At 44.6% G+C, this 14,406-nt stretch overlaps 1 protein-coding gene across 3 annotated transcripts in view; it reads right to left on the minus strand.

The window, feature by feature from the left end:
• The window catches only part of LOC311253730 (uncharacterized protein), a 34,883-nt gene that overhangs the window by 5,597 nt on the left and 14,880 nt on the right, over positions 1–14,406 (minus strand). Inside the window, exons 1-2 of one of the 3 annotated variants that reach the window (XR_014621846.1) lie at positions 9,170–11,507; positions 5,980–6,136 (exon numbers count right to left, since the gene is read on the minus strand). The exons of 1 other annotated variant lie outside the window; for it this stretch is intronic. Coding sequence is in view for 1 of the 2 variants with exons in the window: in XM_084384212.1 (XP_084240338.1) it covers positions 605–723 (119 nt within the window). In the remaining variant the exon portion in view is untranslated. Of the gene's footprint in view, positions 1–604; positions 724–5,979; positions 6,137–9,169; positions 11,508–14,406 lie in introns of those variants that run through there. One more of the 3 variants, XM_084384212.1, reaches the window with a different exon arrangement.

Consider the following 14,406-nt stretch of genomic DNA (forward strand, 5'->3'; position numbering starts at 1 on the left):
CTGGTGGTCAGGATGGACTCGATGGTGCTTCTGTAGAAGTTGAGGAGTAGTTTGGCCCGCTTCAGTTTCCTCAGGAAAAAGTCTCTGTTGAGCTTTATTGACCAGCTGCATGGTGTTGTTCGTCCATGCCAGCTGGTTCGACAGTGTGACTCCCAGAAACTTCAGCTTTTCTACATCCTTCACCGTCTCCCCATTTATGTGGAGGGGTGCGTACGGTTCCACCTTAGTCCTACAGAAGTCAGCGATCATCTCCTTGGTTTTAGAGGTGTTGAGGATGAGGTCGTTTGCTCCGCACCACTGTATGAGATGATCCACCTCATGCCTGTAAGCTGTCTCATCCTCCTCTGAGATCAAGCCAACTACAGTCGTGTCATCGGCAAACTTAATGACAGTGTCTGAGGGGTAGATGGGGGTGCCTCTATTTTCTGCAGCACCTGTTGCAGGTGCACCATATGCTCCTCCCATGATTGGCTGAAAATAACTACATCATCCAAATATGCAGCCACACAGTCAGATAAATCCCTCAAAACATGGTCCATTAGTCTTTAAAACGTGGCTGGCGCCCCCTGGAGACCAAATGGCATGACCTTAAACAGATACATACCAAATGGTGTTCTGAAAGCTGTCATCTCCTTGGCATCTGGTGCTAAGGCAACCTGCCAGTAGCCCTTGCTGAGGTCCAGTGTGGTGATGTACCGAAAGCTGCACACTGTATTCAGGTATCTGAAATCAATACAAAATCTGAGAGTACCATCTTTCTTTGGGACCAATACAATGGGCCTGCCACTCACTGTTATTCCCAGCTCCAACATCAGCCTAATTTCCTTTTGCAGCAGAGGAATCAACCGCTCAGGAATCCTGTAGCTTTTCTACTGCACTGGGGCATCTCCCTTCAGCCGAATCCTGTGCTGCACCAGTCAGGTGAAAGCTGGTGTCTCCCTGAAGAGTTCTGGGTCAAGCAGGGGCTTCGCCTCTGCCTGCTGGGTGAGAGACAGATGTGACAGGTCCACTTCTGGGCCCTCTGCTGTTGTGGTGGTAGCTGGGAAGAACTTGTCAACAGTATCCTCCTCCTGCACCTCACGGACCAAAAGCTGCTGGTGCACAGGCTCTGAACGCACCTGGACCTCCTCAAGCAGGTTAACATGAAAAGTCTGGTATCTTTTAAACCTGTCCGGCATAAAAAGTTCATGTGTGACCTTACCCGCACGTTTGCTGATTTCATATGGTCCATGCCACTTAGTCAGCAACTTGCTTTCACTGGTTGGCAACAACAACAACAGTACTTTTTGGCCTGGATGAAAGACCCGCTCTCTGGCCTTTTGATCATACCACACCTTCTGGTTTTGTTGAGCCGACTCCATGTGTTCATGTACAAGCGCCATCATCTTCTCCAGTCTCTCCCTCATTTTTACCACATATGCTACCACATTTTCTCCTTCTGGCTTCGAACTCTCCCAGTAATCTTTCAGCAGGTCCAGCGGTCCTCTCACCTGGTGCCCATACAACAGTTCAAACGGAGAGAAGCCCGTAGATGCTTATGGGACCTCTCTGTACGCAAACAGCAGGTATGGCAGCCAGCAGTCCCAATCCGAACCTGTGTGAGACACAAACTTGCGCAGCATGTTTTTCAGTGTCTGGTTATAGCGCTCCATCAGCCCATCCGTCCCACAGTCTGTTAAAATCTCCTTGGGTATGCCTACTCTAGAAAAAAGTTGTAAAAGGCAATCTGCTACTTGTCTAGCTTTGAAAGACCTGAGAGGGAAGGCTTCAGGGTGCCGTGTGGCATAGTCGCACATGACCAAAATGTAAAGGTGGCCTGAGGAACTTTTCTCAAATGGGCCTACAATGTCCATGCCTATCCTCTCAAAAGGTGTATCAATGATGGGCAAAGACTGTAATTGGGTACGTGTAACTCCTCTAGCAGAGGTTAGTTGGCAGGTTTCACAGGAAGCACAGCACTGAGAGACTTGAGTGTACATCCCTGGCCAAACAAAACAGCTTCCAATCCTGTTCAGAGTTTTCTGGAAAGCCAGGTGACCTGCCCATAGAATTGAATGCCCCATCTCCATAACTCTCTGTCTGAACTGTTGTGGCAGTGCTAAAGTCTCATTTTTTTCCCCTTTTCTGATAGAGAAGACCCTCCTTCACCATGTAGGTGTCATCATCTAAACAGCTTGGGTTATTTTGTTGAACACCCTCCACATCTGTCACCTTTTCAAACTACTGCTTCAGTGTCACATCTTGTTTTTGCAGTGAGCTCAAATCTGGGGGAAACTCAAAATCAAGCAGTTCTGGTGGTTAAGGAGAGCTTTGTGCTCCTTGTCTAAGTGAACCCTTTAGCTTCTCCCGTCTTCACTGTGCTTGTGACTTGTGAGGTTTAACTGGCCCTGCTTCCCAGTCTACCTCAAAGAAAGGCAGCTCTCTGAGGACTCCCTCTGCACTCTGGTGGTGACACAGGCAATGTGACTGAATCACTCAATGGCTCACTGAAATCGGCTACTGAACTCTGATCCTCCTCACTGCTCCCGTCAGGTTTGCATATTGGCGGGGTCATAAGGTCATAGAGTGTGGGTACATCATCGCCTAGAGCAGCCATTCCTGACCCCAATTGGGGTCGCGAGATGATTTCTGGGGGTCGCCAAATCATTTTGGAAAAATATAAATGCGCAAAATAATGAGCGTCCAACCGGATGTTACAAGGACGACGAGCGGTTGGTCTCAAACAGGCATTTTATTACTCAAAACCAGTTGCATGTCTGCCCTTCTCATTCACACATACAGACACGGCTCTCTCTCTACCCCGCCTCTCACCGTGGGGGGAAATAAAAAAAGAAAAAGAGAGAGAAAAAAGGCGCGTTGTTGTTTTAGCCACAGCTGCAGCAAGTTTGCTAGCTGGAAAAATGGAGCGATGGCTTAAAAGAAAAAGTGTTCCAGCACAAGACAGTCAGCAGCAGCAGCAGGGGTCCCAAGATCAGCCACCAGAACCACCACCTGAGAAACATATGGCACTGAGAGCTTGAAGCCAGCAAAACTAAAAAGACATTTAGAGACAAAACACAGCAGCTTAACTTATAAGCCAATTGATTTTTTTCAGCGCAGGGAGCAAGAACTAAAAAGGCAAAAAACAGTGGTGAGTGAATATTCTACAGTCCCTGCTAAGGCCCTGGCAGCTTCATATGAGGTCGCATATCTGGTGGCTCAATCGAAAAAGGCTCACACGATTGCGGAGAGTCTCATCCGTCCCGCAGCTGTAGCAATCACAAGAGCAATGCATGGGGAGAAAATATCTAACACTCTTTAACCATTCCCCTGTCAAATGACACCGTGGGGCGCCGCATTCAGGACATAGCAAATGACATTAAAGAGCAACTCATTGACAGAGTGAGGAAGAGCAAATTGATGAATGCACAGATGTGTCAGGAGATGCGCAGCTGCTGGCCTTTGTGAGGTACAGCTACGAGGACATGTTGTTTTGCTCATCAATGGAGGGAACATGCACTGGACGGGACATTTTCAACAAGCTCAACAGTAACATACAAAAAGAGAGACTGAGATGGGAGAGCTGTGTCTCTGTGTGCACAGATGGAGCTGGAGCTATGCAGGGGGCAAGAAAAGGTTTGAGGGCCTGCGTGTTAGAGGTAGCCCCCATGTGAAATTTCTGCACTGTATGATCCACAGGGAAGCACTTGCTGGCAGGTGTCCTCCAAACATCAGTTAAGATTGTCAATTTCATTAAATCACGGCCACTGCAAAGCAGACTCTTTGCCACACTCTGTCATGAAATGGGATCAGACCACGAAGGACTTCTCTTTCACACAGAGGTCAGGTGGCTTTCTCACAGCAAAGTTTTAACGAGGCTCTTTGAACTGCGTGAGGAGGTCCGCATATTTTTATCAGACTGTAGTTCTCCCCTTGCTGACTATCTGACTGACCCAAAGTGGGTCACGAGCCTCGCATATTTAGCCAGCATTTTTGACAAACTAAACAGCTTAAACTTGTCCCTACAAGGCCCAAACACAAATGTCCTTATTCTCTCTGATAAGGTCATGGCATTTAAGAGAAAGCTGAAGTGGTGGGCTGTGCGAGTGCAAGGGGGAAGTGTTGAAATGTTCCCTGAGCTTGATGACTTTATGGAGAGTTACGACATAACCATTCAAACTATGAAAGGAATTATTGCCTCTCACCTCAGAAGCCTGCTTGAAAGTTTCAATAAGTACTTCCCAAATGATGACACGCCGGAAAAGTACGACTGGATATGCCAGCCTTTCACCACCTCCACCGCACATCACCTGCCATCAGAGCTGCAGGACGCCCTGCTAGATCTCTCCTCTGACCGCACGTTACAGACTGCTATCTCGGCATGCGCACTGGAAGAGTCCTGGTTGTCAGTAGCAACAAAGTACGCAGCACTGTCAAAAGCTGCAACCGATGTACTAATTCCATTTGCATCCACATATCTGTGTGAAAAGACCTTTTCTGCACTGACAACAAAATACAGATGAATGACAACAAAATACAGATGAATACTGAAAAACAAATACAGATCACGACTCCTCAGAGTTGAGAGTGATCTTCGCGTGGCCGTGTCTAACATAAAGCCAAGAATGCAGCTGCTCTGTTCAAACAAGAGGCAAACAAAAGGCCCAGCCATCACATTACATAGTGGTTGCAGCTATTTGGCTTTGTGAAGAAAAAAAAAAGAAGACAACGTTTATAGAGTTAGGAGTTTGTTTTAACAAAACTTGTTAAGTTGTTGTTATGACACAATGTTATGACGTTCTTTTTCATGTTTAAGCTCTCAGCAACATAGATGTTTAAAATGAAACATGGGCAGTTTTTCTCCCCAGTGTGTTTTGTTAAGGCTTCCTAATTAGCATGTGCTGGTTATCATTTTATTTCATTAAAAAGAAAAAAAGTTTGCGTTAATTGTTTACATTTTAACCGGCTCAACTACCAGCAATATGATGGGATGTAGCGACCATCGTCGGTCTGTAACTCACGTGAAAAGTCAGACTCTTGTTTGAAAATATTCAAAAGTGTTTCAAAATAAAATGATAAAGAAACTAATAGCTGAAGTGTGATCATAAGTGCTTGTCTGATTTGTAAATTCGACGTAGCCTACGGTGTATTGATTGTGTGTGGGTGGGGTGGGGGGGGGTCAAATCAATTCAAATTTTATTTGTATAGCCCAAATTCACAAATCACAGTTTGCCTCAGAGGGCTTTACAATCTGTACAGAGACGACACCCTCTGTCCTTCGACCCTCGATTCGAGTGGGGAAAAACTTGCCCCCAAAAAAAGGCCCTTTTAACAGGGAAAAAAAAATGCGGAAGAAACCTCAGGGAGAGCCACAGAGGAGGGATCCCTCTCCCAGGACGGACAGACGTGCAATAGATGTCGCATGTACAGAGCAGATCAACGAGATCACAATGTATTCAACTGCGGACAGCAGTGCATATTGAATTGGGGGTCGCGACTTAAAAAGGTTGAGAACCACTGGCCTGGAGTGTATGGCAATGTTGGAGCTAATGCCACAGGCAACATTAAAGTCTGCCCCCCCCCACAGTCAGATAAACTTCAGCTGTAGGATAAACATGCTCATCTCCATGAATACAGCTTATCCGTGATCTGTCTTTACTCCATTTATCTCTGGGGACCAAACCGGACAAAACTACAGTCTGAAAACCTGCAGAGTCAAGTAATGCTATTTCACGCTTTCAATTGATCAGAACTGGGGCTGCATGGCCTGCGTCCCTCACTGTACCCACTGTAGCTGGCCTTGGAGCAGAATAAAGGAAAGATGGTTTAGTGTGGCTCAAAGCTGGGCAAAATGGTTTTCTATGCCCTAAACCATTACAGTGGTAACACCTGACATCGACTTTTAGCATAGCTTGTGGCCTGGGGAGTAAACTGCCCATCACTTGAAAACCATCTACCTCGTGACTTGACCAAGCCCCTGTTTACCCCCAGAGGACTTACTTGAATGGACCTGGTGGTTCTCCCAGCCAAAGGTGGCAGCTCAGCTTCCTTTTCTGGCTGATGTGACGATGCCGGCCAGGCGTGCAGCTTCCTCTGCTGTCTTGGGGTCATGCTCTCTGATCCAGATCTCCAGCTCTGCATGGACCATCCTCAGGAACTGTTCAAGAATAATAGTGTCAACTAGTTCTTTAACTGTTGATTTCTCTGGCTTAACCCATTTGCAAAAAAGGTCTTTTAGATGCACATACAGCTCTCTTGGAGTTTCACCAGGCTCAAACTTGAGGGACCGGAATCTTCTGCAGTAAGTATCAGGTGTAATTTAATATTTTGCCAGAATTGCTGCTTTAACTTTGAATAGAATAGAATAGTCTTTATTGTCATTGTCGAGGCAATGACATTTTGTTGGAGTAGCCTTCCAGCTGCCTTGTACATATAAATAAATATAAAAATATAAAGAAAACAATCAACAATATAACAATAATTAAAATGTGTGCAAAGAAGTCCAAGCCTTAAAGGGACCAGTAGTGCAATGTGTGTGTGTAAGTGTGTGTTGATGGGGGGGGGTTTCAGTGTGGGAGGGGGGTGGAGTTCAGTAGTGTAACAGCTCTGTGGTAAAGGCGTTTTTTAGTCTTGTTGTGGGGGCGCTCAGTGTTCTGTAGCGCCTTCCTGAGGGCAGCGGGGCAAAGAAGCAGTGACCAGGGTGTGTGCTGTCTCTGGTAATTCTCTTAGCCTTCCGGATGCAGCGGGTCTGGAAGATGTCCTCTTGTCTGGGGAGCTTTTTCATATCTTTCAGATTCTTTCATGTCCATCAGAACACAAGCACTGCGGGCTTTGCCGGTGAGCAGAGGGACCAGACGCACAGCCCATCCATCTTTAGGCCAGTGACAAACCTGGGCCATTCTCTCAAATGTTGTTAAGAAATGCTCAATGTCATCATCTGGACATAATGGCAGTAGCTTGAGTTCCCTCTGTCTGACAACCCAACTTGCCTGGCTCATCATTTCATCTGGGTCATCAAAATCACCATAATTTTCATCATTTATTTGTGGGCGCTGACTCTCATCCATAGTGTCCGGCTCTGTTCTTTGTTCTTCTCTCCTCATGTTAACTTGTTGCTGCATTTGGGAGACTTGATACTGCATGCGTCTCCATCGCTGTTCTTGAAGTGAGGACTCTTTCTCTCTTTGCTGGTCTCTCTCCGTTTGTGCTCGCATGAGTGATTTCACCATACCTGCTAATTCATCCAGCTTGTCTTCTGTTTTAGCATCCGTCATGGTGTCTGGAGCACCTGCTCCGCAGGGCCCCTCATCTGGTTCTTCTTGGACATTTTTCTTCCCCTGCCTTGGCATCCTTTGCTGTAACGTGGGCCCCAGCTTCTGACACCACTTGTGAGAATGACCACAATTACGGCTGGATGGTGCAGCAAAAAATGATCTACAGGCAGGTTTAAGGTGGGTCACAGAGGTGGTTCTTTATTCCTCCATCTCAGCAAACAGCATAAACACATCAGTACGACAGCTGGTGTCACAGCTAATGACCCTGGAAGATTCCATCCACAGGGATCCACTGCCTATCAACATGTTTAATCCACCATTTTTATTCCTATATTTACACTACCTAATCAGTAACCTATATACACACCCTCATTTGCCTCCCCTAACAAAAAAAATACACATCCCACTTCATATTACATTTACTAAAATACAATACACACATCCACCACCCCCACACCAATTTACGCTTGGTTACCTTTTTACTGGGGGAAGCCTTTTGACTGCACACCCTGAAGACAAGACTGGTGAGTACACAACACACTTGACTTCTTCACTGCATGCACTTATTGAGCAACACAATACAAATTCTTAGCTTAGCTCCTTGTTGAAGCAATTAACAATTATTATGCACTGTTAACCCTCTGTCCCTCTGCTCTAGGTGGAGCTGCGTGGCACACACAGCACCCACCTGCAATACCAAGACCCGACCAAGGACAATAAACGTTCAATAAATACGATAAACATATCCATACAAATGTGCAAAAAATAGTGTTAAAATGTATTGTGCAAATCTCCAATAAAGTGCTGGTGCTCCTCTTAAAGTGTCTGTGCAATTATTAAACTGTAGTCACACTCAGTCCAAAGTGCGTGGTGCCATGTGTGCAAAGCAAGGTGACGATGTCCTCTTCGTCACAAGACAATACTTCAATTGTGCTGTAACAATGCGGACCATAAAAAAAAAAATTGTGTCAAAACATTTCAGTGCTATGAAAGATTCAAGTTTTAAAATTCTGTATTTGCATTCATCATTTGCAAATGCATTTGAATGTTGTAGAACTGATTTACAATCAACTTCTTCACTGTCACTGAATTACATCCAGTATTTACCTGAAAAAAGGCTCAATTAACCAATCTTTTAAACACTGTTTAATCTATTGAAGCTCACAGGGACTCAAGCTCTTATTTAGTCTGACGTGTTAATGTTGCTTACAAAAGGCATGTACATGTACATGCTGCACTGACTTTGGTTTATTACCGCAATACATCAATTTCGCCACCATATCAGACTGGGCAAGACTGGCCTGTAAATGTATATAAGTAAAGCTTACAGAGCTTTTTATGATTAAAAAGCACTATAACATTTGAATTTCTCAACTAATTTCAATGAGCCATTTTTATATTCAATGGTTTATTACTATTTTTTTACTACTCTCAAAACCAGTTGAGAAATTACAATGCTATAGCACTTTTCACCCAGAAAAACCACAGTTCCCTTGTTTATTTGTATTCGTGCACAGGCGAGTCTTTGCCAGGTCAAATATGGCGGCGACGTTGAGGTACAATCCAGCAGCCAATGCAGTGTCTATATTTCTATATTTTTGGTTGAAGTGGTGGGCGTAGTATTCTGATCTTTTACTTTACCTATACTTAAAGTAAAATAAATAATATCACACTTACAAGGAAATATCTTTCACTGCAAATGTTACTGAAGAATTTAAGCAGAATTGGGATAATGTAATTCAAATATTTTCAGTAAAAGTAATGGTTGCAGTAAACTATACCAGGTTGTGACTGTTTTATTCTACCTGATCAGCAACAATGCCTCTGCACCCCCAAACTCAGGGTTGAAAAGATGGAAGGAATCTTTTGTTTATTTTCAAACGCTTTTCATCTACTGATCTTGTGTAAAAATTCACCTTTGCAAGAAGGTCTTACAGCACCATCTCCAGAATATGCGCCATCCTCTGCTGATGGTTGTTTGCGTCTCTTGCGTGTTAGTGGGATGTTATCCCCCTCATTACCTGCAACATTATTTTCTGCTGAAATACATAATTTAGTCAGATATGTTCTTCAGTTGTGCTGTAACAATGCTGACCATAAAGTGTCAAAACACTTCAGTGCCATAAAAGATTAAAGTTTTAAAATTCTATATTTGTGTTAATTTGCAAATGTATTTGAACGTTGTGAGGAAATGTACCATAAAAGACGTCATCTTGAATATGAGACAAAAATAAATGGTACAACAACCTACTTAAAAACTAAATAAAAAATACCATCAATAGAAGGTGAATGGTTTCCTTCCTCTCTGCACCCATCTTTATCAACACTACCCAGAACTTTGTCTGCAGGAGACATACCAAGCTTATAAATCTGGTCAAACAAAAAGAATGGTAGACAAAGGAGAATGGAAATCAAACATACTATTTGGATCAATTGTGATTTCATTCAAATTCTTGTCATGGAACTCGACCAATCTTTCCTGCTCAAGTGCCATAAAAACTTTGCTGATCTTCGCGAGTTGCAGCGTCTTCTCAGCGAGTCGATAGAACTCACGATGTAGTCTGATGTCGTGGAAAGTTGGCCAGTTGGTCCATCTCCGTGTCTGTCTTGTTCAGGACTGTTGAAAGGGTCGCAGAATGCTTTCACAGTTTGGTTGATGTCAATGCCTTGGGACACTTTGCACCACACGCATTTGCAAAGCCACGAATGCAGTCTGAACCATGGAAGTGTGACATAGCTGCAGGTCTCGCAAACATGTAACAATTGTCTTTAAGAACCCCTCAAGCCTCTCAAGGATGTCTAATGCACAGAGCATTTTTTAAGTCAGAAGAATTGGAACTGGTCTGCCTCGCTTTCCTCTGATGATAATCGTTGAGAAATGTCTGAGGTGGAAAAAAGCTCTGCAGACAGTGCCCAGTTCAAATCCTCATGGGGCTCAGATGTGTCCCTTGACAAAAATGCATCCTTCCCTGCATCTGTTGAATAGCAGGGTTTGTTTTAAACAGACCTTTGCCAGATCTATCCAGGCCTTTGTAGAAGGACGTTCGGACAGCGCACCACTGCATTCACCTTGGAAGTCATTTAGAAACCGATGCGTTTTTTGAATTTCTTCAGTAAAGGGAATTACAGTTGGTGCATTCCACTTGGCTTCAACAATGTTCCTCAGTGCTGTTGCAGAAACCATTGCATTCCACTTTTCACTGTGCACTTGCTGGAATTCTGTGGCATGCTTCACAAGTTCCTGATCATTGGATATTAGCGCCTGAGCTTTGATGAGCTTACTGACTTTTACCAGAGAGTTTCCAAGTTTAGTTGCAAGTAACGGAATGGCAAAAGTGTTTGTGCTGCTCTCATAGCCGCATGTCACTTTGACAGCTCTGACCAACTCTAGGTATAATTAATAAAATCCTCCATCTTTGTTATTGTAAATTGTGTAATGTAAATATGTAAATTTCCTGGCATTAGCCAGCAGTCGTCCCAGTTCACACATTTTTTCTCAAGTGCACTGTTGATTTTTTGCTGTCATCCCACCTTTATTGAGCATGTGCTCTCCAAACTCACGCGGCCATTTTTTTGTAATTTCTTTGAAAGGACTGGGATTCATAGCACTGAAAACTTCCCACAAGTGCCTGTTCATATGCAAAAGCACAAGACCTGTGTATGTACACAGAGCCTGAACACGGTTCTTTCCGGGCTTTGGTTTGATTGACCCAGGCTTGAGTTTACAAATTTGCACATGTCGCCACAGAACCTCTCTTGTAAAGAGTCCTTGGCAGTACGCACAGCTCATGATATCAGTTGCCTGCACTTCTTTTGGTGGCTGTTTCAATGGGACAAGTTGCCCCTTCCCTGACTCCATGACAGCAGCATTATGAACATAGTTGCCTCTGTGACGAATATATTCTAGCTGTTGTTTTCTCTCTTTGGATCCCTTTGGAAAGCTAAGAGCTCTTGACACATCCATTTTATCTTGGTGTGCACTTTCAAGATGCCTTGCAATTTTGGCATATGGCTTACTGCAATAGACACAGAAGTGTCTCTTATTGTAGACTCTTTTGCCATTTTTTTTTGGAAAGCACCAACAACTACGCTGCCATTGGGGTCCTGACTTGAGCAGGGTTCTTCTTCAATAGTGGTGACAGATGCGATGTAGTTGATGTCCAAGTCAGGTGTTGTGCCGTCACATATGGTGGGACTCTCCATACCGCAGTCATCCAGTAAAACATAAAGAAAGTATTTTCTTTGTTTGGGATCATGGCTTTCATCACTGTCTTAAGGGGGGGGGTGGATACGGTACGGCACAGTGTCGCTGCACACAGTCTGTCAATCCGTGAGAGCGCGCGCACACACACAGCCTTATGGTACATGTATGTATAATGTGTGATGTGGTTAACACGGTTAAGTCCACTTCTGTGTGGCCCTATGAGCCTATCATGCCACTACAGCTGCAGAATGGTTTAAGCTACAGATTCTGTAGAGAACAACATCAGACCTTATAGAGCAGAAGTGTATTTTCTGTTAAGATTGGTTTCATTTCTTATCAGCAGCAATACACATGAGTTAGTTGGCTGACAGGAGGAGCAGGCATAGTGCTGCAGTTATGCAAAAAGATGAAGTCAAATACAGAGATGATCTGTTAATGTGTCATACTGGATTGGATTTAGGTTTCATAATGCAAAGACCTGATGTTTAGACTTGTGAGAAATTAAATAGTTTTCCATTGAGTAAGAAATATACTGTAAACACCATATCAGGATGTGAGAGCAAAAGGGGAGAAACCCCTTTTGCCATAAGTGTCAGAGTCAGACGAGAGACAATTGCCTCTCGTCTGGGGTGTTACAGGAAGATAGATGGTAGATGAAATTTACATTCTAATGAAGTATCAAAAGGGTCACTGTCCTGGGAAAGAGACGATCCACCAAACATCAAGGGGTCATTGTTCTGGGAAGAAATGTTGTAACCCCCCACTCTGTTTTGTGTTTAAGTCAGAAACATTTGGAAGACGGGAGAGAACACTTCAGGTCTTCGCTCCATGCTGCATGTATTAAAGAGATCCGATTCATCACGCTGAGTCTACAATTCTTCTGAGATTTAGCAACTCTCAACCTCACAAAGGAGAATTTCCCTTACAGACTGTACACTTAATTTTCATATCACTTGCAAGACAGTTGGTTGTGGTTGAATATGAACAGATGTCTTACAGATGTCTCTTTCCCTATTTTGCAGGTACTTGGAGTACAAAGCAGGACCTGCATCACTGGCAATGGCAGACACCACACAGCAGACAATACCTTCCTTTGCACAAAGAATCCACTTATATGCCCATTCATCCAGGCAACAGGCCATTACACAAGCCATCCTCCAGGACCATGTCATTGGATGCTCTCTGCCCCTGTCTCTAGTAGAAAATCCAAATTTTAGACACTTTCTTTCTGTCATAGACTGCAAATACACTCCTGTGTCTAGGACCAGCTTGACAGAGAAGCAGATACCTTATCTAGTCAGTAAGGTTAAGGATGACATCATCAAAGCGGTGGAAGCTCAGGCAAGTGTTCAGAATCAGAATCAGAATCAGAATTCCTTTATTTGTCCCGCAAATGGGGAAATTTCTTTGTCACAACAGCCAAAGGACAGTATCACACTTAAACAGTAATAAAAGTAAAAAATAAACAATATAATAAGACATAAGAAATAGAATTTAACTGGTATATACATAATATCTACAATATGAAATTGGTATTTACAATATGACATAGTATTTATTATTTATAATATGGACAGTGTAAGTTTAAACAGTTGGTATTTTTATTTACAAACAATAAATAATAAATATGGATATTAAAAATTGTCCAATTTGTGCAAACCAGAAAGTGTGTGGATATGTGCAGAGTTTTTTATTGCACAGTGCACAGTGAGGTCTACTGGGAGCAGTGCTGGTTGTAGACTCTGACAGCAGCAGGAAGGAAGGACCTGCGATACCTCTCCTTCACACACTTGGGGTGTATCAGCCTGTCACTGAAGGAGCTGACCAGTGCTGTGATAGTGGCCTGTAGGGGGTGGGACTCCTTCACCAGCAGCGATGATAGCTTGGCCATCATCCTGCTGTCTCCCACCACCTGCACTGGGTCAAGAGGGCATCCCAGGATGGAGCTGGCCTTCTTGATAAGTTTATCAAGTCTCTTCCTATCTGCTGCCGAAATGCTGCTGCTCCAGCAGACTATACCATAGAAAATGGCTGATGCCACCACAGAGTCATAGAAAGAAGTCAGGAGTGCCCCCTGCACTCCAAAGGACCTGAGCTTCCTCAGCAGATGGAGTCTGCTCTGACCTTTCTTGTATATTGCTGCAGTGTGATGAGTCCAGTCCAGTTTGTTGTTCAGGTGAACTCCCAGGTACTTGTAAGACGTCACCATCTCAATGTCCGTTCCCAGGATGTTCACCTGAATGCAGGGTTGTTTGCGCCTGCGGAAATCCACCACCAGCTCTTTGGTCTTCCCGGCGTTGAGCTGGAGGTGGTTCCGCTGGCACCAGTCCACAAAGTCCTGAATAAGTTCTCTGTAGGCTCCGTCATCCCCGTCCCTGATGAGGCCGACGATAGCAGAGTCGTCAGAGAACTTTTGTAGATGGCTGTGGGGTGTTTGGTGGGAGAAATCAGCAGTGTACAGGGTGAACAGGAAAGGGGCCAGGACTGTTCCCTGTGGGGCCCCTGTACTGCAGACAACCGTGTCCGACACGCAGTCCCGAGTCCTCACATACTGTGGCCGGTTGGTGAGGTAATCGAGGATCCAGGACGTGAGGTGTTGGTCCACCCCCGTGAGCTCCAGCTTGTCCCCCAACAGTGCAGGCTGTATGGTGTTGAAAGCACTGGAGAAATCAAAGAACATGATCCTCACAGTGCTTCCAGGCTGCTCCAGGTGGGACAGTGATCTGTCCAGGAGGAAGATGATGGCGTCGTCCACTCCGATGCCAGGCTGGTAGGCAAACTGGAGTGGGTCCATAAAAGGACCCACCAGAGGGCGGAGATGGACAAGGACCAGCCGCTCCAGGGTCTTCATCAGGTGTGAAGTGAGAGCAACTGGTCTGTAGCTGTTGAAGTCCTTTGGGTGGGGGATCTTTGGTACTGGTACCACACAGGAGGTTTTCCACAGCAGTG

This window comes from Pagrus pagrus (genome assembly GCF_965226575.1).
Source record: "Pagrus pagrus genome assembly, contig: HAP1_SCAFFOLD_39, whole genome shotgun sequence".
NCBI classification, from domain to species: Eukaryota; Metazoa; Chordata; class Actinopteri; order Spariformes; family Sparidae; genus Pagrus; species Pagrus pagrus.